Source organism: Peromyscus maniculatus, chromosome 5 (genome assembly GCF_049852395.1).
Source record: "Peromyscus maniculatus bairdii isolate BWxNUB_F1_BW_parent chromosome 5, HU_Pman_BW_mat_3.1, whole genome shotgun sequence".
Lineage (NCBI taxonomy): Eukaryota > Metazoa > Chordata > Mammalia > Rodentia > Cricetidae > Peromyscus > Peromyscus maniculatus.
In genome coordinates this window covers 87,664,599-87,691,124 of record NC_134856.1, presented here as the reverse complement: position 1 = coordinate 87,691,124, position 26,526 = coordinate 87,664,599, and the positions used below count along the sequence as shown (strand labels likewise).

At 40.3% G+C, this 26,526-nt stretch overlaps 1 protein-coding gene across 1 annotated transcript in view; it reads right to left on the bottom strand.

The window, feature by feature from the left end:
• Positions 1-26,526, bottom strand: part of Gdi2 (GDP dissociation inhibitor 2) — a 33,640-nt gene extending 7,114 nt beyond the window's left edge. The window contains exons 1-6 of the mRNA XM_006990193.4: positions 25,824-26,526; positions 12,875-12,982; positions 10,135-10,234; positions 5,629-5,763; positions 4,347-4,545; positions 3,792-3,923 (exon numbers count right to left, since the gene is read on the bottom strand). Coding sequence (XP_006990255.1) covers positions 3,792-3,923; positions 4,347-4,545; positions 5,629-5,763; positions 10,135-10,234; positions 12,875-12,982; positions 25,824-25,868 — 719 coding nt within the window. The 5' untranslated portion in view covers positions 25,869-26,526. The remainder of the gene's footprint in view (positions 1-3,791; positions 3,924-4,346; positions 4,546-5,628; positions 5,764-10,134; positions 10,235-12,874; positions 12,983-25,823) is intronic.

Below are 26,526 nucleotides of genomic sequence, written 5' to 3'. Positions count from 1 at the left end.
ATCTCACAAAACAATCCAAAAAACTACTAAAAGCAAAACACTATTTAATAGAAAATATTTAATATTTTTTCTAAGACTGTGAACAAGAATGTTTGTTCTAGCAGGGTGGTGGTGGCACATGCCTTTAATCCCAGCACTTGGGAGGCAGAGCCAGGCGGATCTCTGTGAGTTTGAGGCCAGCCTGGGCTACCAAGTGAGTTCCAGGAAAGGCACAAACCTACACAGAGAAACCCTGACTCGAAAAAAAAACAAAAAAAAAAAAACAAAGAAGAGAAAGAATGTTTGTTCTTACCAGTTCAACCTTTTTCTAGTCCTAGCCAGTACAATAAAAGCAAGAGTAGAAAGGGGACACAATGCATACAGATTTTAAGGGGAAAATCTAATCTCTCTACTCATGGCTGACTTAGCTGTGTACATGGAAAATTCTGATGTCTATCAGAATAACTGAACTAGTAAAACTAACAGCAAGGTTAATATACAAAAATTAATTGTGCATTATATATATTAGCAGCAAACAACTTCAAAATAAAGAATTAACTAACAGCAATATCAAGAAAAATACTTTGTTTTTTTGGGACAGGGTTTCTCTGTGCAGCTTTTGGAGCCTGTCCTGGACTCACTCTGTAGCCCAGGCTGGCCTCAAACTCACAGAGATCCGCCTGCATCTGACTCCCCAGTGCTGGGATTAAAGGTGTACACCACCACCACCCGGCAATAAAATACTTTAAATAAATTTGAACAAAGTTATATATAAAAGCATAGTGGAGACAAACTCTAAACACAGGTGTGGGTAGAAGACTCAGCATTAGTACAATGGAAATTTGTCACAAATTAATGTACACACAATTCAGTTCCAATAAAAACCTTGCAAGCTTTTCTAGAAATCAACAGCCTGGTTCTAAGAGATGTAAAGAACCTACAATGGCCAACATAAATTCTGAAGACATACAGTGGAAGTGTTACATCACTTGACTTCTAGTATTTAACTACAAAATTATAATAAGCAGGACAATGTGGTAAAGGCATAGGAAAAAAACTTAACAAAAACAGCCTCCAAACTATACCTAAACATGTGTCTAACTCATTTCACTACAAAACCACTGGGAAATGAGTCACACACACCCAGTAAATGAAGCTGGACAACTAAATACCAGGGATTAGGCTCAAACTGTACCTCACTTAGGCATCAACATTCTTTCAAGGTGAATTATAGCTATTACATAAAAAAAGCAAAACCATAAGCTTCTCTGGCCTTTAGGCTAAAGAAAGATTTCATAGTACTCAAAATGCATTCAACGAATGTAAAACTAAGTTTGACATACTGGACTTTATCAAAGTGCAAACTTGTTGTAAAAGACAAGCCACCATCAGAGGTGGTGGTGCACACTTTAATTCCAGGACTTGGGAGGCAGAGGCAGATGGATCTCTGAGTTTGAGGCCAGGCTGGTCTACAGAGCAAATCCCAGGACAGCCAAGGCTATACCGCCTTAGAAATAAATAAAAACAAAAAAAGACAAGCCACCAACTGAAAGGAAATATTTGCAGTACATTAGATCTGACAAAAGATTGACACCAGAAAACATCAAGATGACCCACAAATCAAAAACAGAAAACAACCCAGTTTTTAAAAGTGTACAAAAGACTTGGACAATCACAGCACAAAATTACAAATAGCTCATGAAAAAGTAGTAAACATTAGTTTTCTAGATAGGCAAATTCAAGCCATAATGAAAGTGAGATGGTTCAGCTCTCTCAGCAGGAAAAACTTTTCAGGCAAGCTTGATGGCCTGAGTTTGATCCCTTGAGCCCACATGGAAGGAGAGAACAGATCCTAACAAGTTGTCCTCTGCTCCACACGATACCCATGTATTGGTGTCGGGTTTGGTTTGTTTTGGTTTGTTTTGTTTTTTCAAGATAGGGTTTCTTTGTATAGGTCTGGTTGTTCTGGATTTCGCTCTGTAGACCAGGCTGGCCTCAAATTCACAGAAATCCACCTGCCTCTGTCTCCTCAGTGCTGGGATTAAAAGCGTGTACCACCACTTCCAAGCTTAAAATGATTTAAAAAATAGGGCTGGAGAGATGGCTCAGAGGTTAAGAGCACTGGCTGTTCTTCCAGAGGTCCTGAGTTCAATTCCCATAAACCACAAGATGGCTCACAACCATCTACAATGAGATCTGGTGCCCTCTTCTAGCCTGCAGGCCGAACACTCACTGTATACATAATAAATAAATCTTTAAAAAAATGATTTAAAAAATAAAATTATAATGATGTGGCATATCCCACCCACTTGGGTGTTAAAACATAGGCTCAAAAGCCGGGCGGTGGTGGCGCACGCCTTTAATGCCAGCACTCGGGAGGCAGAGACAGGCGGATCTCTGTGAGTTCGAGGCCAGCCTGGTCTACAAAGCGAGTTCCAGGAAAGGCGCAAAGCTACACAGAGAAACCCTGCCTCGAAAAACCAAAAAAACAAAAAAACAAAAAAAAAAAACATAGGCTCAATATCCACTGCTAGGGAAAAAAGTCTATTAAAAATAAAGATAAAACATGCCTTTAATCCCAGAATGTGATAGATGGAGGTAAGCATATCCCTAAGAGCTCAAATCCAGCCTGGTCCACGTAACAAGTTCCAGGATAGCAAGGGCTACACAGAGACTTTGTCTCAAAACACCAACAAACAAAACAATAAACAGAGCCAGAGAGATGGCTCAGCTGGTAAAGACACTTGCTATATCTGGCATCTGAGTTCAATCCACAGGACCCACTAAGTAGGAAAGAGCAGATGTCCATCCACAAATACACCCAATTAAGAAATGGAATAAAGTGTCAATAAACAGTACCAAAAATATATATCCACGAGTATGGATACATAAAACTCTCACTGCTGAGTATATAAAAATGGCACAAGTGCTCAGAAAACAAGCAGCTTATTACTTTTAAAAACACTTTTGACAGCCGGGCGGTGGTGGCGCATGCCTTTAATTTGGGAGGCAGAGGCAGGCGGATCTCTGTGAGTTCAGGCCAGCCTGGGCTACCAAGTAAGTTCCAGGAAAGGTGCAAAGCTACATAGAGAAACCCTGTCTCGAAAAACCAAAAAAAAAAAAAAAAAAAAAAGTTTAAGAAAAAAAAAAAAAAAAAACACTTTTGACATCAGTCAGCAATACCAGATGTACAAAACTCGTAGAGTACCTTCATTTGCAATAGCCCCAAACTGGAAATCTAGACATCCCACCAAGAAGTGAAGTATAAACATTATTCATGTAACACTGTGACTCTCAGCCCAAGTACTAACCTAAAGGAATCTCAAACATAAAAAGAGAAGCCAGAGGTAGATGAGCATAGACTGTATTTTTCTATGGGGAGGGGTTACTTTGTGGGGGAAGGAAACATTTTTATATTAGTTAGAATTGTGACAACACAGGGCTATAAAGTCTACACCCTTTTCAAACTGCATTTCATTTTATTGAAGCTCTCTGTTTCTTTCATTGTGCATGAATTTTAATAAAAACAAAAATAATCAGCTGGGCAATGATGGCACTCGGGAGGCAAAGGCAGGAGGATTTCTGAGTTTGAAGCCACCCTGGTTTACAGAGCAAGTTCCAGGATGGCCAAAGATACACAGAGAAACTCCGTCTCGGAAAACCAAAATAATAATAATAATGATAATAAAAATATAAAAAACATAAAACAAATAAATAGCATCTCATTATTCAGAGCCATTTTTCACGTTCAGTAGTAAGGATAAAGTCTAGGATCAGCACGGCTATAGCTAGTGGGTTAAATAGGCACTCACCTGGCAAATCCTTGTGGCAATTCTCCAAGGCCATAGAGTGGATAAAGGTACGGGCTTTTACCGTATCTTGCCAAAGACTCGCTGTAAAGTTTAATTCTATTAATAGTATCATAACACGGCTGATCTAAGTAGCTGGGGAAAAAAATAAAAGAATATTAGAAAAAGACTACTTCTTGTTTATTTTAAACTCTTTTTCTGAAGCAATTTCAAATTACCACCCTCTCATTTCTCTTAATGTGCCCTAACACTAATTTGCAACTAGAACCTCTTTTACAGGCCACACAATAGCATACAATTCCTAAGTCTCCCATTTGGAAAACTGAAGATTCAGTTGAGAGTTTCAAGGAAAATATGAATCTGGAAACTGAAAGTTACTGCCTGGACTACTCACTCTGTTGTTGATACTCTATAGTAAATGTAAGCAGACTAGAAATTGTCTATGATATAGAACAGGAACTGCAAAGTGGCCCCCAATCCACTTGTGGTAAGCAGACCTCCTGGCAAGTATTTCCCAGCTTTTGCCAAGCCCTCAATGAGATTCATTAGCCTACTTACTCATCTGTTCTGTACAGTGCAAGAGAATGGCCAGTGAAGTCTATAACGTCTTGGCCCAAATCAAACTTCTTATACACATCTCTCATTGAGGTCTTCTTAGGGTCAATGCCCTCAAAAGTTCTAGGATCTTTTTCATCAAAGTTGGCAACATAAACTAGGAACTTCCGGAAGCGGCGTTTTTCAAACAGTCCCATTAAGCCTGAAAAATATTTTTTCAAAAAGCACATAATCACAATAGGACACTGAGAAGAAAAAATATGAGAGCATACTTTAAACATCAATGTCATTACTCAACAAATGTAATTTATACAACATGGTCTCCAGGGGCACAACGAAGATCATTCATAAAGTCTTCAATTTTAACACACAATTTCAGGTAACTAGTACATATTTGGAGAAACTAAAACTTTGAAAAAATTGTTCCAAAGGCATCTATACCTATATTCATTCTTCCTCTAATAATGCTGATCTGTAATTCAACCAGTTCCCAAAACTATGAATGCTGCTCCTTTGCCCTCTTTCGAATGTTATGACACATTCGTAGACTTAATGGGAAAAGTCATTGAAGGCACCACGGAAGAGTTAACAGCAGCCTCCTTGAGAAGATGATTGCCCTGGAGGTCACTTACTTTAATGAAATCTTAAACAATCAGTGTGCTGCTGCTCTACATACTTTTTAAAAACAGCTATAAGCAGAGCTAGAGACAGCTCAGCAGGTAGGAGCGCTTGCTGCTCTTGCAGAGAGGATCCAAACACCCCATAGTGGCTCATGACCATGTGTAACTCCAGCCCTGTAGAGATCTAATGCCTCCGCATCTGGCCACCAAGGGCACCAGGTATGCATACGGTGCACACATATATACAGGCAAATAGTCACACAAAATAAAAATATCTTTAAAAGGAATACACTGGCTGTGGTGGAACACACGAACAAACACACACACACACACACACACACACACACACACACACACGGGGGGGGGGGGGGGGGGGGGGGGCAGGCACACTATATGTAACAAGCTCTCTCTGAGTCAGTACTCCTACTAATAACATTAGTCTGGTACTAAGATAAAGCTGAGAAAACTTCTGGTTTTATATTCTTTCCCTTCCTCTCCTAAACGGAATAAAACATTAAAGTTAACTGGTGTATGCCTAAGTGCCTAAAATAGTGTCTGGCATATAACTGATAATCAATTTTTTTTTGACTAGATAAATGGGTTTCTAAGACTCCTTTTCACCATAAAACCTCATCATTCTGACAAATACAATGAGAATTACTTACTAGATGCCAGGGCTTCTGCTTCGGTGGAAGGAACCTTGTAGATTTTCCCCCCCTTATAGACAAAGCTCCCTTCAATCACTTTGAAATCCATATAGCGAGTGACCTCTGTGTAAAGCAGCATCTTCACCAACTGACCTACAAAAGTCACATAATGCAAGCTGTCACTGAAATCTTACTACCAATAAAAATTAGCAGAAATTGCTATTAAGGGCTCCCAAACTGTGGTGGTATTGTGTTCCCCAAAATATTGTGCACCCTAATAAACTTATCTGGGGTCAGAGACAGAACAGCCACAATATTAAACATGAGGATAGGCAGTGGTAGCACATGACTTTAATCCTAGCATTCCAGAGACAGAAATCCATATGTTCAAGGATACAGCCAAGCATAGTGACTCACGCATTTAATCCCAGAAAGCAAGCCTTTAATCCCAGGGAGTGATGGTAGAAGGCAGAAAGGTACATAAGGCGTGAGGACCAGAAACTAGAAGCATTTGGCTGGTTAAGCATTTGGCTGGCTAAGCTTTCAGGCTTTTGAGCAGCACAATTCAGCTGAGACTCATTCTGAGGAAACAAGACCAGCTGAGGATCCGGCGAAGTGAGGTAGCTGTGGCTTGTTCTGTCCCTCTCATCTTCCAGCATTTCACCCCAATACCTGGCTCAGGTTTGATTTTATTAATAAGAATTTTTAAGATTCCTGCTACACCAAATTTTCTTCTAACATTGTATAGCAACTCTTACCAAGAATCCCCACAAAGTCACATTTTCAATGGTACGACTAGAATACACACCTCAAGCACATGTTTAAGCTTAATGTTATAACTTGTAGGCTACTGAAGCTCATCAACTTGGCTTTGCAAAGTCCATGAAATATGTACTAGCAGTGAGAAGAGGTCTGTTTTACTGCAAGTGGATTTAGGCAACTTTGCAGTTCTATATCAGCCACAGGCAATTCCAAGTATTTCAATTTTTAAATCAACTTATATTTATTAGAGAATATCAACATCAGATAGAGAAAGGACTACAATTAGGAATACCATCTGTCTATAAGCCTAAGGAGGTTCATGTACCCAAATCAGGCAAAATTTTTGGGAAACCAAAACCATTTTAAAGCTGATTTGAAAGGATAACTACAACAGGGTAATGACATCTTTTTTTAAAGTTAGAGCTGAGGGACATAACTCAGTGGAAGAACATTTGTCTAGCATGTATGAGACCCTGGATTCAAACTCCAGAACAAAAAAAATATTTAAGAAATAAAATATGAAGAGATACTCATGTAGCAGAGATTAAAGTACACTAAACAATTCTCTTAACAGGTCCCAATATTAAGACTTGTGACTAAGAATTGAATATAGCTAGACATGGCACACCAATCCAACTCAGAAAGCTGAGGAAGAAGGATCGGTTCAGTGTCCATGTCGCCTGGGCTACACAGAAGACCATGTTTCCAAAACCACCAAAGTCTACGAGTTCATAGGATAGAAATTCAAATCAAAATGGAAACAATAAATGAGTGCCAACTGACAGGCCTCTTTGAAAAGGTTCATTTTCAAACAACATAAAAGTAGGTGAACTTCAGCCAGGTGCTCGTGGTGCATGGCTTTAATCCCAGCAATTGGGAGGCAGAGCCAGGCAATTTCTGTGAGTTCGAGGCCAGCCTGGTCTTCAGAGTAAAATCCAGGACAGGCACCAAAACTACATAGAGAAACCCTATCTCAAAACACCGAAAAAAAAAAAAAAAAAAAAAAAAAGAAAGAAAGAAAGAAAAAGAAAAAAAAAAGAAAAGAAAAACACATGCAATAGAATTGTGCAGCAAAACCCAAGACTAAAATAAAAGGCTGTTCCTGTGTCTGTGTCTTTAGTGGGGTGATGTCTGTAAGGAGTTCACTGCAAGGAGAACACAACAGAAAATATGCTAAGCACAACACTGGCCAATTTGCTAATAAACAGGAAAGCTGGTTAAAAAAAAAAAAAAACTAATACTCATCCCACCTTCTAACAGACAGATTTTATGTTAAAAATCAAATTTTACCTTTCAATGACAAAATGGCAGAAACAAAAATGTGTACTATTATCAAAGGCTGATAGAGGTACCAGGAAAGGTAAAAGCCAAATGTGGTAATAAACAGAAAAATCTTCTGAAAGAGATCCCTAATTCTCTCCTAATGGTACTGCACCCCCACACACATTAATACACAGGCTGGAAACTGCCTGTTAACTGGGACTATACATATATATACATGTATGTTATCTTGAAAATCAAAAGATTAAGCATAATTAAATCTAAACGGTGGTTCCATCCCTAGCACGGCAAAGAAACAAACCTGGACAGTGTGGTTCTCACTACACAAATGTTGTCTCCTTTCTGCTTAGTGTGTTACCTAAATTATACAAACTTGTTGATAATTTACCCCAGAAGAATTCAGTTATTATTTAAATTTATAAGAGCAGTCAAATAAAGTATCTATTAATACAAACTATAAAACATAACTCAAAAAAGAAAAAAGCAGCACATACTTTATTTCATGGGAAATAAATTTGTAACAAAAAACTTAGTTTTTCACTGGAGAGATGGAGATGTATGGTGGTATTTTATTTGTACTGAAATGTGATTTTAATTGTATGTTAATAAATAAAGTTGCCAGGGGGTCAGAGCTATTAGAGCCATAGAAAGAGCATGGCGGTGGTGGCTCACGCCTTTAATCCCATAGATCTCTGTGTGTTCAGGGATACAGCCAGCATTGGAGACATACGCCTTTAAGACCTGGAGGGCTGTACTTACAGTGACAGGGCAGTCATGTGTTTGGGTTTACAACCAATGAGAAGGCAGAACAGAAAGACTATTTAAGGACAAATACACAGGAAGTAGGTCTCTTTCAGAGAGCTAGGAGCACCACAGGAGGAAGGGTAAAGTTTTAGCTCTGAGCTCTGACTTCTCGGCTTTCTCTTTTACATTGGTTCTATGTTTCTTATTTAATAAAGACGGTTGGTTACATCTACAGAGATGGCTCAGAGGTTAAGAGCACTGGCTGCCCTTCCAGAGGTCCTAAGTTCAATTCCCAGTAACCACATGGCTCACAACCATCTGTAATTTGATCTGATGACTTCTTCTGGCCTGCAGGCAGAACACTGTATACATAATAAATAAATCTTTTTTAAAAATGTGAATGAAATAAACTATTTTATTTTTAAAAAAAAAAATTTTTTAAAGAGGGGGCTGGAGAGATGGCTCAGCGGTTAAGAGCACTGACTGTTCTTCCAGAGGATCGGGGTTCAATTCCCAGCACCCACATGGCTGCTCACAACTGTCTGTAATTCCAGTCCTAGGTTACTAAAACACCAATTTACATAAGATAAATGTTATTTTTAAAAAGATAATTTGAAAATTTTAGTTTTTCTTCTTTTTATTTTTTATTTTTCCAGACAGAGCCTCACACTATGAGACCTGGTTGACAAAAAATTCACTTGCAGCACAGGCTAGCCTCAAACTATTAGCAATCCTCCAGCCTCAGCTTCCTGAGTGTTGGGATTACAGGTGTGTACCACTGTACCTGACTCATTTTTCAATATCATCTTAGAAAAAAATACAGATACCACAAAATTTTAAATGATATTTCAGTCCTCTAAAATACTGAAAAATTAGGTAATCTCAACAGCTTGCACACTAGAAAACCTTTAAAAACAACTATTTAAGACTCAGGTTCGCAGGCGGTGGTGGTGCACGCCTTTAGTTCCAGGACTGGGGAGGCTGAGGCAGGCAGCTGTCTGTGAGTTCCAGGCCAGCCTGGCTACAAAGGGAGTTCCAGGACAGCCAGAGATGTTACACAGAGAAACCCTCTCTCAAAAAACAAAACAAAACAAAACAAAAAAAAAAAACAAGGAAAGACTCAGGTCCCTCTATACCACAGCCTACTTACTCATCAAGAAGAAAGTCTCTCACAGATACTTACAATATTATTATATTTAGAATCCTGATTTATACTACACCACACTGGATTTGCAACAAATGTTTCTACTGTGTGAAATGTGTATAATTTCTTATAAAACTTAAATAATAAAATCTTCAATTTTGGTGCACTGTGTACCACGTCATGATTTTCTTTCTTTTTTTTTTTTTGGTTTGTTTTGTTTTGTTTTGTTTTGTTTTGTTTTTCAAGACAGAGCTTCTCTGTGTAGCTTTGTGCCTTTCCGGGATCTCACTCTGTAGACCAGATCCCGGAAAGGCACAGAACTCACAAAGATCTGCCTGCCTCTGACTCCCGAGTGCTGGGATTAAAAGGCGTGCGCCACCACCGCCCGGCATGATTTTGTTTCTTTCCAGAATTATTTACTATACCCCCCTCCCTTCCTCCATTCTTACCTGACCCAGGACACTTTTAATGGAACATATTACTCAACATACTGTTGACATCAACACATTCCCCAGGGGCTCAGACCTGGGTAATATTCTCTACTTCCAAACCAGATTCCATATACTGCTATAAATTATGTTAGAATTCTTTACCATTGGCCATAAGGAACTTGGGAATTAAGTCAACATTCCAGTCTCTTCCTCTCCCCATTGATGCTGGTGGTTGTCCTGGTAATTTAAACCTTTTGTATAACTAAAAGTACAAAAAAAAAAAAAAAAAAAAAATCAATAATGTAACAAGATGTAATTTTCACTAAAACATCAATAATTTTTCAATTAAGGGGCTGAGGTATAACACAACTACAAGAGGTAAAGTACAAAGCATTTTATTTTTAGTCAGATAAAACTTTATACAAACTTATAGTTAAATACAGTATTTAACTCATGGATACTAATATGAACAAGCATTGCATAAGTCTTTTCCACTTACAGTGGAATCACTTAAACTCGTTCCCCCTAAGTTTGCTTCTCTAACTACACAAGTTTAAAAAAAAATGTTAAATACTTCAAATCTAGAAAAGACAGTTAAAACTAGTTCTTATTAACTTGTAGCTTTTAGGCTTCACTGAAATACAACTGATATATCAATAACTTCACACACAAATATAACACTTTGATAAGTATAAACATAAGCACACACCAATGACTCCATCACCAAATACTAAGTACACATTCACCTCCAATGAGTCTCTCAGCATGATACAGTATGAAATAATCAACAATTTCCTTCAAACTAGAAGCCTGTACTTCTCCAAAGAAAAAAGGAAGAGGAGAAAGGTGGTGAGACTTGTAGATTAAGAGAACAGAGAAGAAACACTTATATTTAAAACTTTAGTTAATACTGGTTTTAAAAACAGAAGTCTATTGAAGAGCTAAATATCACTCTCGGAGTTACTGGAAATCTGAATATAGTCTAAATATTGTTCTTTTTCATACATGTAGTAGCATTATGATAGTGTAGAAAATGTCATCCTTAAAAGATGGAAACTGAAATATTTATGTCAAGTGCCAATGTCTTTTTTACTTGCAACTTTTCAAACCTGTAAGAAAGCTAGGTCTAGTGGTGCAGACCTATAAACCTGGAAGCTGAAACAGGGGGCTCTTGAGTTCAAGGCCAGCTAGGGCTACATAATAAAACCTTCTCAATTTTATTTTATTTTATTTTTTTGTAATTTATTTAATTTTATTTTATTTGCATTTGCGTGAAGGTGTCAGATCTGGAATGGGAGTTACAGACAGTTCTGAGCTGTCATGTGGGTGCTGGGAATTGAACCCGAATCCTCTGGAAGAGCAGCCAGTGCTCCTAACCCCTAAGCCATCTCTCCAGCCCCCCTTGTCAATTTTAAAGAAAAAGTACAGCAATAATAACAAACAAAACCCAATCAAATGCTCTAAGACGTTGCTGGATTCAGACGGGAGGTTTTGCTACACTCTAACAAAACATTCAACTCTTTCTTCAGTATTCCTAAACACAAGAATAAACTTCTTGGTATAGATATTAAGCATAATCAGCCAGTGATTTTAATACTCATGGAAGTGTACATTATTTCACAAAAAGTGTTAATCCTCATATATGTAAAAATTTACAAGCTCCAGACCAAGAAATAAATTTAGAAAAATTCACTTATAAAATGAATCGTGCCCCACGCCCCCTCCCAAAAAGAGGAAAAGGAAAAAGCATAGTGGAGTAAACAGCATTAAGCTTGGAATTACAGTATAACTTTAAAAACTATTTATTTTTATTTCATTTGCATTGATGTTTTGCCTGCATGTATGTCTGTATGAGGGCATCAGATCCCCTGGAATTAGAGTTACAGACAGTTGTGAGTTTCCATGTGGCTACTGGGAATTGAACCTGGGTCCTTTGGAAGAGCAGTTAGTGAGTGCTCTTAACCACTGAGCCATCTCTCCAGCCCACCACTATGATTTTTTTTAACCTTGCAAACACAACTCTGTAATATGGAAAACAGGGATAAAGAATGCACAACTTTAAGGGACTGAGGAGGCCAGCCTGGTCTACAAAGTGAGTTCCAGGACAGCCAAGGCTACACAAAGAAATCCCCATCTCAAAAAACAAACCAAAAAAGACTGAGGCAATAAATAAAGCCAGATGGCGAGTGATGGCATTCTGCTGGCATACTGGGCACCCCTCCCATTCTTCCCAGTCCACACACTATACAACCCTTGTAGTGGGTAGCTGTCTGAGCCATGCCCTGAAGCACGGCCCCTAGTGAGGCAGGCAGATGTAGCTGTTACACCTGCCTATGACCTTGAGGTACTGGCCTCTGGGGTGTGGTCACAGGGGACCCTTAAGACAATGGGATACACATATGTTGGCCCCTCTTGGCTACCTCGTGGTTCTGGATACTAAGATAGACCAAGCCGTTCAGCATGGGACATAGCTCAGCTTTCCCAGACGCTAAGATAAATCTACTGTGGTTGTGAGTTTACCCCCAAATAAATTCCTTTGATCATTAAATAGACTGGATTTATCCCAATAAGCCCCCAAACTAGAAGCTCCTAAAAATAATAGAGCTGAAGAACTATTAAATATTCTATTTAATAAGCCAAAAGTGCTAGGCATGGTGTTCCATGCCCTTAATCCCAGCCCTCGGAAGTGGAGGCAGATGGAGCTCTGTGAGTGTGAAGCCAGTCTGGTATGTATAGTGAGATTCAGGACAGCCAACACTAGGTAGAGAAAGACAGACTCTGTCTCACCTCCCTCTTCCAAATAGTAATAATAATAAGGCAAAACGAGACCTTCTCCAAGAACTGAAGTGGAGACTCACAAGTAATTCCTACATGTAAAGATACATTGATCACAGAGACTTACATCTTCCAGTGGTGTTATAGATGCACTTTCTCCTCCATAGTATGGGTTCTGATCCATGTGAAGAACCTTCTTTCCATTCACTGACATTATCCCCGACAGGATACATTCCTAAGGGTAAATGTATATTTTTAAAAGAAGAAAAGACACATACATGCTTAAAGTGCAATCTTTATTAAAAGGCAAACTCACTAAGCAGTCTTAGTAATTCAAACACTCGCTCACCATGACTAAACTGGTAGGTTTAAAGCTTCTCTTGAACTCCTGTGAGTTCTGAGGTGAAAATTTCATTTCACAATAACAAAACCTATCAGTCACTGTTTTTGTTTTGGTATTGGTTTTTCGAGACAGGGTTTCTCTGTGTAGCTTTGCGCCTTTCCTGGAACTCGCTTTGGAGACCAGGCTGGCCTCAAACTCACAGAGATCCGCCTGCCTCTGCCTCCCGAGTGCTGGGATTAAAGGCATGCGCCACCACCGCCCGGCCCAGTCACTGTTTTTTTACTGGTCTGTCATTTATATTAATGCCAAATCACAGGAGAACAGAACAAAGGCAGAGGCTTTCAACTACACCCTGCCAGTCTTCTTTTCTATCAGGCATTCACTAAAATCTTTAATGAGCCACTGAAATTTAACTTAGAGCCAGGCGGTCGGTGGTGGCGCACGCCTTTAGTCCCAGCACTCAGAAGGCAGAGACAGATGGATCTCTGTGAGTTTGAGGCCAGCCTGGTTTACAAAGTGAGTTTCAGGACTGGCTCCAAAGCTAAAGAAACCCTGTCTCGAAACACAAAAACAAAACAAAACAAAAATTTAACTTAATAAAGGCACATCTGAAATACCCACCTTTGTGAACAAATCAGAAGTGCCACATAGCACTTCCAGCTCAAGGAAAATCTTTGGTGCCACTCATTTATAGGCTGTATGTATGTAGACACTTTGTTCCACGAGTCACCATTTTTATTTGAAAGAACTGACTACGATTAGTCAGCTTTGATAAACATTTTTCAAAAATGAACCTCTTAAAAAGTCGACACATGTTGGGTATGGGAAAGGAGGAAGCCCTGAGTCCCAAGTCGGTGTGTATTGCTGGCAGGACCATGCTCCTGGAAAATGGCAGACTTCCTGTCCGACAGAGGCAGGGAAATGGCCAAGCCTTCCCTCCTTGTCCAAGTGTCAATGTTGACAGTGTGTGCAGAAAATGTCCACCATAGCTTTCAGCACCACCACCCACTGCTTCCCAACAGAGACTGCTCCTACTGAGCTTTCCTAAACCTGTCTCCTTGTGAAGTAGAATATTATTTTAAGATGTGTTACTTTTGTTTATGTTGTATTTGTTTAACTCTGTGAATCTGTGTTACTGTGCCTGTCTAAAACACCTGATGGTCTAATAAAGAACTGGCCAATAGCAAGGCAGGAGAAAGGGTAGGCGGGGCTGGCAGGCAGAGAGAATATAAAGAGGGAGAAATCTGGGGGGAAAAAGTTCTGGAGCCAGAGTAGGAAGAGGACTCCAGGGGCCAGCCACCCAGCTACACAGCAAGCCATAGAGTAAGAGTAAGATTTACAGAAGTTAGAGAATGGGAAAAGCTCAGAGGCAAAAGATAGATGAGTTAATGTAAGGAAAGTTGGCTAGAAACTAAGAGAAGCTAAGGCTGGGCATTCATAAAGAATAAACCTCCATGAGTGATATATTGGGAGCTGGGTGGCAGGCACCCCAACAAAAAGAGAAAATAGAAAACATCCTTGGTCTGGCAATATACTGTAAATGCTGCATCCTTGTTTATCTGAATGTAAAAGCCAAGCATCCTTGTTCTGCTGTATGCACTAACCCATCTCTGTTCAACTCTATGTAATAATATACACTCTGGGCTTCCAGAACACTGAAGCTTCAGCAGAAAGCCCAGTCCACTTCTGTTCATGTGTTTGTCTTTTCTTCAATCCTTTGCCACCCCACTCAGATACACCTCTGGGGCCTACAAGGATCCAGCAGTTGGGGGCTAGAGAGATGGTTCAGAGGTTAAAAATACTAGCTGCTTTTCCAGAGAACCAGGGTTTGATCCCCACACCCACAAGGCAGCTCACAATCTTCTGTAACTTGTAGTTCCAAGGGATATGACTGCATTTTTCTAGCCTCCTTGGGTACTAGGCAAGCACATGGTACACAAACATACATAGAAGCAAAAGACCATAAACATAAAAAAATAATAAAAGGAAAAACTGTTATTTGTTATCAATAAAGTACAATTTATGAATGCAACATAATTTTGGAATGTTCATCAACCATCATGGGGCCCAATACTTATAGGACATTTTGGAATGTCATTAGTAACAGCTGATTCTTTCTCATTCTTTTATCTTAAGACTGGGTCTTGCTACTATGTATAACAGGCTGGCCAAGAACTACCCAACTAGTGATCCTCTTACCTTCCCATCAGAAGTGCTGGCATGCTCCAACACACCATACAAGACTGACTGGACTTTTCATATTATCAGATGAAATACCAGCACTCAAAAGATCTATATTGTTCAGAGTAAGCTAAGAGTTCCTAAGTGAATGGAGAACAATGGTATGAAAAATAAATAAAAATTTAAAAATCACAAAAGAATTCCAAGTGCAAGCCAGAGCAAAAAAAATTTATTTAATTTTTAAAAACCTAATTGCCGGGCGGTGGTGGTGCACGCCTTTCATCTCAGCAATCAGGGGGGCAGAGCCAGGCGGATCTCAGTGAGTTTGAGGCCAGCCTGGGCTACAGAGCAAGATCCAGGACAGGCACCAAAACTACACAGAGAAATCCTGTCTCAAGAAAAAAAAAAAAAAAAAAAAAACTTTTTAATGATTTAATTTATATACATTGATGTTTTGCCTACATGTATATCTCTTTGAGGGTTTCAGATCCCCTGAAACTGTAGTTACAGACAATTGTGAACTGCCATGTTGGTGCTGGGAATTGAACCTGGGTCCTCTGAGAGAGCAGCCAGTGTTCTTAACCACTGAGCCATCTCTCCAGCCCCTAAAGCAAAGGATTTTAATAGGCCAGAATAAGAAATATAGATGCAGCTTGGGTTTCATATTCCAATTAATTTTTTAAAAATTGTCACTTAAGTTTCTGTGTAAATGAAAGAAATTGTCACAAAAATTTGAAAGGCAATTAAAATACTTTCCCCCTTTCCAAATACACAATTATGAGAAGCCTCATACAAACTTCAGCTAAGACAAATACCACAAGAACATAGACACAGATAGAATAATCTGATTTCTAAGACAGACATTAAAAAAATTGCAGAAAATATAAATCAAAGATTCTTTCCCTATAAATTTCATTTTGGATAATTATATACAATATGTATATACTCTACTTAATAGAGTTGTCATTCACATTAAAATATAATGTGCTTGTTTGAAAATGATATGATAAATATTTTAATTTCTATTGATTTTCCTTAACGTCTTTTCTTTGTAGACCTGCAGAAGGAAGCCAGCCAGGGCTTTATGCACACTGAGCCAAGCATCATTACTGAGTTCCTTGCTAGCCTTGTTTGTGTTGACTTTCTTTTTCTTTTTTCTTCCTTTCAAGACAGGGTTTCTCTATGTAGCCCTGGCTGTCCTGGAACTTGAGCTATAGACCAGGCTGGCCTCAAATTTGGAGATCTACTCGCCTCTACCTTCCAAGTGCCAGGATTAAAGGTGTGCACCACCACCACCACCACCTAAGTTGACTATTTTTAAAATTTATTTATTTATTACACATACAGTGTTCTGTCTCCATGTATGTCTGCAGGCCAGAAGAGGGCTCCAGATCTCATTACAGGTGGTTGTGAACAACCATTTAGTTGCTGGGAATTGAACTCAGGACCTCTGGAAGAGGTACCAGTGCTCTTTACGTAACATTGAGCCATTTCTCCAGTCCCTAAGCTGACTTTTAATAATGGTAGCTATAATCTTCACAAACAACAGATATTTGATATCCTCAGTTGTATATGTGTTACACATGAATGTTTTAAGAATGTACTGGACTATATCAAGCACCTGTTTGTGTATGGAAATCAGATTGTGTTGTGTATCTTCCTCAGTTGCTACCTACCTTAATTTTTTGAGAAAAGTCTCACACTGATTCAGCTGTACAGCCTGGAAGCAAGTCTCAGAATCCACCTGATTATAGTCCCTCCCTAGTACCGCCCCCCACCCACCCCCCCGACACACACACACACACACATTCAGCTTTTTACATGGGTGTTGGGGATTGAACTCAGGTTCCATTAAGTCATCTCCACAATACTTAACGTATGAGGTTGCCAATGTAGAATGCTTACTTAGCATGCATGATATACTAGATTCAATCCCTACTATCATTAAAGAGGAGAGAGGGGAAAGGGATTTTTTTTAAATCCCAAGAAGGAATGGAGAGAACAATTGCTGCTCTCCCAGAAGTCTGGTTCCTAGCACCCATGTGGTACAACTGCCTCTAGCTCCAATTCTAAAAAATGCCCTCTTTCAACTTCTTGATGAACTGCACTCCCATGGCATATATTCACATAAACATACACATAAATAAAAACTTCAAGAAAAAAAAAATCCCAAAGCCTGACCTAAAGGAGGAGGCCATCTAAGATAATCCTTAATAAACTGATAAATTATAAATGATCACTCTCAGGTGAGTAAGAATAAATATATTAGACAAACCAAATTAAGAAGGAGAAAGAAAAAAATTTAAGAATGCAATAAGAAACAGAGATAAGATACACATTCATGCCGGGCGGTGGTGGCGCACGCCTTTAATCTCAGCACTCGGGAGGCAGAGCCAGGTGGATCTCTGTGAGTTCGACGCCCCTAATGAGCTGAACTTCAACAATCAAATCCCCTTCATAGTTTAACTTTAGCATATTTCCTTTTTTTCAGCTCAAACAAGTTTCAGTATTACCTCTACAATTTATATATTCACTTTTTTTTTCTTTTTTTCCCGGAGCTGAGGACTGAACCCAGGGCCTTGTGCTTGCCTAGCAAGTGCTCTACCACTGAGCTAAATCCCCAACCCCTATTCACTTATTTTTAAATGACTTGCCATAGATAAAATTTTTACTAAAGAATGGACTCCATTTTATTAGCTCAAGAAACAAAACATGATGTTCTAGAACGCCAGACAAGCCCTACTGCTGCCATCATGAGCACCTTTCCTCATCACTCCCACTCCAACAGTCAAGACTGGTTCTGTTTGTGAACTTTGTAAGTAAGAGTCATTCTGTGTTTTCCTTTCAATCTGGTATATTTTACTCAACATTATTATGTTGGTTATTCTTGAGGGTCAACTTGACTGGGTAACCAATAGGGGCTGGAGAGACGGTTCAATTCCCAGCACCCACATAACAGCTCACAACTGTCTGTAACTCCAGTTCTAGGGAATCCAACACCCTCACACAGACATACATGCAGGCAAAACACCAATGCACACTGAAAAAAAAAAAATCACCTACAGGCAGGCAGTGGTGGTACATGTCTTTATTCCCAGTACTCAGGAAACAGAGGCAGGATCTCTTCTGAGTTCAAGGCCAGCCTGTCTACAGAGAAAGTTCTAGGACAGCCAGGGCTACACAAGAGAAACCCTGTCTCAAAAACAAACAAAACAACAACAAAAAAGAATCACCTAGAATACTGACAAAGCACACCTCAAGGAGATGTGTCTATGAGGGTGAATAGTTATGGAGTAAGACCTGCCCAGAATGTGGCAGCTTCATCACATCGAAGGATGGTACAGGCATATGAAATAAAGAGGAAAAAGAGAAAGCCAACAGGTGCAAGTTGTCTCTCTGCTTCCTGTGTGTGACTATGTGGGCTGCTCTGCTTCATCATTCATACTCTGAAAGTATAAGCCAAAATAAATAACCCCTTGTGTTGTCAGCTGTCCTGAAAACTAACCCAACTGTGTTTAAAAAAAGATGGGCTGAGGAGGCAGCTTGGTCCATAATCCTTCCAAGCACAGGGACATGAATGAGAACCCTAAAGCCATATGGGAAAAAGCCAGGCATGGTGGCACACACTTGTAATCCCAGCAAGGCAGAATCAGGCAGATCCTGACTGGGCCTCCGTGGTTACCCAAATTCATATACACAGTGAGTTCCAGGCCAGTGAGAGACTCTGTCTCAAAACAGGTGAATAGTGCTTAAGGACTGACAGTGTGCTTGTCATACACATACACATACACACAATAAATGTGTGTGTACACACATGCCCCCAAATAAGATTTGTTTATGTTTTCTGTTGTTCTGTCCCTTAACACAGCATCTCACTGTGTATCCCTAGCTGGCCTGAACTCAGTATGCAGAGTTGCCCTGGAACTCAGAGAGATCCACCTCCATCTGCTTCCTAGGTGTTCATGTGAAAAGTGTATACTGCTTGTTTGTGGTCTTATAAGTCATCACTTACCTACTCTCCTTTCTACAGAGCAGGGGCTCCTAGGTACATGGCCAAATCGAACTAAGACTCATTTTGTAAATCATTCTACAGTTATATCACGATGCTTGCTTGTATATAGACTGCCTGTAGCTGTTTTCTCAGTAACAGAACAATTGTGACAGAACCCACTTGGCCTGCAAAGCCTACAATATTACTTCCTACCTGAAAGTCTGCCTACTCCTGCAAGTAGAGGATCTCAAGGCATGTTTCCTGGTTTGCCATAATCTGCCACCTTGCTGGGAAATGTACATTCTAAACAGGCTCTGGAATCTCAGGTTGAAATCACAGCTCCAAAGCTTTGATAAAACAACTGAGCCCCATCTTTTAGGCTGCTTGAAAAGGGAGGGGAATGAAAATTTGCATTTCTAACAAGTTCCTAGGTGATGGTGACAAAGCTAGTCCAGAACTGATTTCTAAAGTACAGCTACTTAAGTAGCATCTCTCAAGTGACAGTCACCTGGGGCTCATGTGAAAATATAGATTCATATATCTTCCTAATGAAGTAAGTTTCTGTGTTTCTAGTAAGTTCTTAAGTGCTGTGGAAGCAGCTAGTCTAGACACGTGCTTCTGGTAACAGCTAGTCTAGACGTGTGCTTCTGGTAACAGGGGGCTCCACTGAATGAATTCACCATGGGGATGAGCACAATTTTACATATCCAATCTCCTCTTGGTGAGCCAAAGACTTCCAGTTCTTGACTAGTATTACTCTGTGGCCACTTTCACATGGGTCCTTCTGTCATACCATTTGTTACAGCTGCATCATAAAAAGCAGACTGTGGCCAGGCGGTGGTGGCGCACACCTTTAATCCCAGCACTCGGGAGGCAGAGGCAGGCGGATCTTTGTGAGTTCGAGGCCAGCCTGGGCTACCAAGTGAGTTCCAGGAAAGGGGCAAAACTACACAGAGAAACCCTGTCTCGAAAAAACAAACAAACAACAAACAAAAGCAGACTGTGCCTTTATGATTGCAAACTCACTTGCTTCAACAGTATATGAGCATCCTTGTTTCAAGCCCTTTAGTCACTCTGATTAAGATGTTTCATCGGGGCTTCCTGATGAAATGAGGCTGAGAACACTTTATAATTGATTGGTATCACCTCTGTTAGAATTTACTCAAATTTTTAGCCTCTTTTTTCTTGATTGAAATATTTCATTCTTAGTTATGAATTTATGTGTTTCTGTGTGTGGATATGTGCAGGTGCCCAGACACTGGGAAAGAGCATCAGATCTCCAGTAGCTGGAGAGGCAAGATGACTGTAAGCTGCCTAATGAACCCAAATCTGGTCGCCAACAAGAATAGCAAGCCTCTTAATGTCTGAGCCAGTGCTCCAGTGCCACTGACTCATATTTTAAAACATTTTTTATTTAAAAAAATTTTTAATATGTATTTTTTAACTTTATGAGTGTTTTGTATGTGAACCCCTGGAACTAGGGTTACAGACAGTTGTGAGCCACAATGTGGGTATTGGGACTCAAACCTAGGTCATCTGCAAGAATAACAAATGTTCTTAACTGCTAAGCCACATGTCAAGCCCTGGCTCATTTTCTTAAATGGGATTTATATCTTTTTTGTACCGCTTTATAAAAGGTCTTTATATATTTTAAGAGATTCAAAGTCCTTCACAAGTTATATGTACTGCAAAGTATTTTCTATCCTGTGACTGCCTCTTTACTTTCTTTATGTCATCTTGATAAACAGAACTGAAAGTATTTTATAAATACAAAACTCGGTCCTATTATTATTTAAAAACAATTCCCTTGTTTCTCTTTCTCTCTCTCTCTCTAATTTTCTTTTCTTTTTTTGAGACAGGGTCTTACTATGTAGCTCTGGTAGTCCTGGAATTCATCATGTAGAACAGGCTGGCCTCTAACTCACAGAGATCTGCCTGCTTCTGCCTCTGAGTGCTGGGATTAAAGGTATGAGCCATACTCAGCTCATATATCAATATATCAATTAGATATATTGTGCAACACAGCATATGAAAATAGAGTAATACTTAACAGGCTCTTGCCTAAAAAGTAGGACCAAAAAAAGATATTTTCTCACTTAATGAAATAGACTTGAGGGTTCAGTTTCTAAGACAAAATCATAACAGCTTCTACACTTGTCATAATCCTACAAATAAGTATGACCCATTGGACCATGGCCCTAAAGCATGAAGACTGACAACCAAATAAAGGGCCTATAGTTGAAAAATGTGTCAACCAGCAAAATGTGTAACTGCCTTCAGGGTATCATTTGGAACAAATAGCTCTAAACCTTGGTGTTTTGTTTTGTTGTTTCTTGCCTTTTTTTTTTTAAATGTAGGTTCTAGAGATGGAATCCAGGTCCTCATTTTTACACAAGCAGTATACTGACAGTATTTCCCTACGCCTGCATACATTTTTACTCTTCACATTTATGGATGTGTACATATATGGGGGGGGGGGCTGCAAATGTGGAAGTCTGAGGAGAACGTGAAAGCAGAGAACGAACTCCCATACCTTGTGGATCCCGGCGATTGCAGTCAGGTCGTGGGGCTGTGAGCAAGCGCCTTACCCACTAAGCCATCTATCCCACTAGCCCCACATCCTTTTAGAAATCCCAATGTGCACTGCTCTCTTTACCTAGACAAGCATTCCTCCTGCTACTCAAAGCTTACCAACACCTTTTTATTAGTTTGTTTTGAGACAGGGTCTTTCTATGTAGCCCTGGCTGTCCTGGAACTATGTAGACCAGGCTGGCCTTGAACTCACAGAGATCCACCTGTCTCTGCCTCCCAAGTCCAGGAATTAAAGGTGTGCACCACCACAGCCCAGCTAAATTAAACATTTTTAGGCTAGGAATATTCTTTAAAAAAAAAAAAAAAAAAGGCATTTGAAAACACTGATCCAATGACCACTCCTGAGAGAAACCAAAGTCCTTTGTCCACACAACTCACAACTATGGCAGAGGTTTCAAGTCCAAGTCTGAGCAAACTTAAATTACAGTTTAGGATTTTCAAATCAAGTACAAAACCTCAGATTTAATTATAATGTTTTAATAAAGAGATATGGTAGGAGGAGTGTTCTGGGACATAAAATAATTTTTAAACATATAATGCTAAAAATGAGTTGTTTAAATATCAAATTACATGTTTCTATTCATAATTTCTAGGTTTACTGTGTAGAAAACAAAAAAGCCTTTGGGAAGCACAAATGGCCATGGAGTTGGCTCCTCTTTTCAAATAAAATAATTCTAGCACAACTCATTGATTTATGACCAAGCCCATATGAGTTGTGTGCCAATTATGTGATAAAAGTCTGCTTACACATGCTCAAAGTATAGAAATGCAGAAGTTGCCAGCCAACCAAAAAAGAAGGTGTGGGAGGCAAAAATGAGATGGAATAATTCAAAAGGCAAAACAGCTTGAGACTAGTTAAAGGGGGTTGAAGTCCCTATAAAGCTTACTAGATCTTAATGCCTTCATTATGCTCCAGCACAAAAAAATTAGTCCTTTTAAAATACTAGTTATCAAAAAAATTATTTTTCTTACTTTGTTTTGTTTTTTGTTTTTGTTTTTTCCCTAGAGACAAGACACACACATACACCATGCTGGGACTGAAGACATGCACTACCACCACCACAGGGAAACCAAACTACAGTTCTGTAAAATGACAACTCTCAGTGTTAGAGAATTACACAGAATCTGCCATGCCATTTCTCACAGAGAAGTAAAGTTATTTTTAATACTTGTGGATTAATATGAGTTTAACTGATAGAAAACAATGCCAATAACAAGGTACACAGAAAACTCAACACTTTAAAAAGTAACAAGTTCCCTGCACTCAAAGTCCTTGACATACCAATATTATACAGCATTTGGTACCCACCTTTTTTATTAGGTTCTTAAATCTTGAGCACTAAATAGCTATAAACCAAAGATTAGGAACATCAAATGGTATGTCCACTAGATATTCAAAGTTTCTTCTAATTTGAGTTTTTTTTAACTCTGACTACAGGTTTCTTCAAGATTTAACCTAATTTGCCAGAAAGTGGTGGCACAAGCCTTTAATCCCAGCAGGCAGAGGCAGTGAGTTCAAGGCCAGCCTGGTCTACCAAGTTAGTTCCAGGACAGCCAGGACTGTTACACAGAAAAACCCTGTCTAGAAAAACCAAAAAGATTTAACCTTAATTCAAGATTTCACCTTAAGTCCTACTAGTTTCATTTCTTATTATCAACATCATCCTGCTATTATTGCTTCTACCAATAATGGTCCTAAGTCACACACAACCCTGCACTGATACAATTCTAAAAGAACATCTCCCAGAATACATCTTTAAGGCCCACCGAGGAAGAAAGTTAGCATAGCTGTAAGACACAGAAACTCTTAGAGTTCTAGTTACTTATGTATCCACTACTCATGAAGAAATTCACAAATTCAAGTGAAAATTTAAATAAAGGGTGTTATTTTGTGAAACAAATTGTGCTATCTTTGGAGAAAGTGATATTTCTAAACTAGGCATGTTTGGAAACTTGCAGGACAGCTCTGCACTCACTTATCTATACTCAAATGACCTGATTAATGGGCAAATATGAGGTATTAGCAATGACAACACAAAATGGAAATAACTGGCTCTCACAATATGCTGGCAGCCACAGGACCCACTGAGAGAGCAAAATCCACCACAAACTACTTGGAACCCCAATTAGGCACTTAAAATCATAACCTACAGGCTCCCCTGGGTAGAATGATTCATTCTGGCACCCAAGTCTTCCCAACTCACAACCAAAAATTCAATCACTGGGTGTGGTGGTGCATATCTTTTAATCCCAGCACTGGGAAGACAGAGGCAGAAAGATCTCTTTGAGTTAGGGCCAGCCTGATCTACATAGGGAGTTCCCAGATAACTAAGTCTACACAGAAATACCTTGCCTCAAAAAAAAAAAAAAAAAAAAAAGAAGGAAGGGAGGGAGGGAGGGAGGGAAGAGAGAAATTCCGTCAGACCATTCGAAATAAGCAAATGGCTTTCTAAATAAGCAATGGAGCCCATTTAACAGTCTACTCTCTGGGCAGTCACATGTCGATTAGCCTTGAGCAGGACATCTTCGCCTTGCCTTTAATACCAACACCCAGGAGACAGGGATGGGTAGAGCTCTGAGTTCCAGTCAAGCAAGGCTACACAGTGAGATCTTGTCAAAATAAAATTATCCTCTTTAGCAATCATCACTAATCACTGTAAAGAGAAAAATAAGCTTTTCCAAAAAGTTAAAAAAAAAAAAAGTGGTATAAAAATATTGAAGGGTTTCTCTAAAACAGTTATTTCAGAGTATTTTATCTAAAAAAATATTAATTTGATCAAAAGATATTTCAATGCATTTTAACAAATTTGAAAGCCATGGCAGTTGAAATGATACTATATGGAATACATACATCAATGGTCCCGATGAAATAACCCAGTCATAATTTCACAAACACCCAAATTGATAGTCAAAATGACTGGTTCTCTCTCCAATTTCTTTTGGTAAATGCTCAGCTCTTTTCTTAAGCCAAGAAGAAAAAAAAAAACCTATAGATTTGTCTACATTTTTGCAGATCATCAAAACATCTCTAAGCAGATAGATACCCACGAAAATAAATATGCTATAGCATTAGGTATATTTATATATTACGTTTATATATAATATTACATTTATATATTACCAGTATATTCACGCTGCACGTTTATTTTCTAACCTACGTGAAGAAACTAGCCTCCTCTCCTCAAACCATTTGTTAAGGGAAAACACTAAGAAACAGTGGTGGCACGCAATAAACCAACAAAAGGACACATGGCAAGGGCCAGAGGTGAGAGTACTTAATAGACAATTCACTTCCCATTCTGCGTGAGAGGATGAGAGAACGGTAAAGGGATGCTTAAGGCTTATTAGAAAAGTGAAGGGTTTTGTTTTTCTTTTTTTAAAGAAACTCGTTTCATTATTTTCTCTAGAAACTTCAGTTGGCCAAACTCTATGACAATTACCGATCAGCGATTATCCTTCTGCCTAGCTTTCCCAGCCAACTGACTAGCTAAGCAGCCGCTGCTGCTCGCCACATAGAAAATGCAAGAGCCAGCAGCGACTCCCTCCCGCTCTGTTCAGGGCTTGCCTGCTTCCAATCGGGAGAGGTCATCCACCCAAAAGGGAAGTGGAAGAGCACAAGCTGTTTTCCCTTTCCTCTTCCTTCCTGCAGAAGGACGAAGCTGTTTCTCTCCAGCTGTTCCGAGATTCTGACCTCAACTTCCCAATGGGCTAGCTTCCCAGACACCCGTCCCAAATTCCACATCCTGGTTTTTCCTAACACTCGGGCGCCTTCAAATCAGTGCATCCCCACCAGCCAGGATCTCCCTCCCCAGACCCCACACGGATGAGGGGTCCCCAAAGAGTGCAGCAGACACGGGCAGTTCGGGCGCGGGCGGGGCCAGCTCAGTGTGTACCGAAGGGACCCGCCCTCTCCCCCGGGCCCCGCAGAGGCCGGCCCGACACGTCTCCCCGCCGTCCACCGCAGCTCACCGTCAGGCCGGTGCCCAGCACGATCACATCGTATTCCTCATTCATGGCGGGGGAAGGAGCGCACGCAGGGGCTCTGGGGCCACCGTAGAGAAAGAAGCGAGAAGTCCGGCCGCTCCGGGCCCCGGGGAAAAGGGAAGAGCCGAAGAGAGGAAAAGCGGAGCTGACTAGGAGGCGAGGCCGGCCGCCACCTCAACGGGAAGAGAAGAGCCGGGCGGGGAGGGAGGGGAGGCGGGGAGAGCGCGAGGAGCGGGGAGCGAGCGCCGCAGCCGGGGCGGGGCGTGCGAGAGGCCGCCGGAGCCGTCAGTCAAGCACGGCCTGTCCTCTCATTGGTGCATTTCCTGCTCGTCCCACCTTCCCCCTCTTCGCTGCTCTCGCGAGAGGAGGGCGGAAAGCTGCCATCTTGGCTTCCGGTTTTTCCACCCGTCTTGTGGCACAGTGGTTTGGGCGGCGACACGCGAGGCCTGGGCTTGAATAGAAGGAACAGGGCGGAAACTGCGGCTGGGCTACCACGTGCCTGACTCCCGCGCTGTGGCGTGAGCTGGAGCTCTCTAGTCCTCAGCCTCCTCGGGAGCCGAACTCCGCCCCTGGGACTTTGAGTGGGGTGTGCACCGGATGATGTGTTGAGGGGCCAAGTCGTGAGAACACCCTCTTGGAAGGTCGGCAGCCTCGGTGCCTCTGCAGCTTGGCTCCTGCCCCTGCCCGC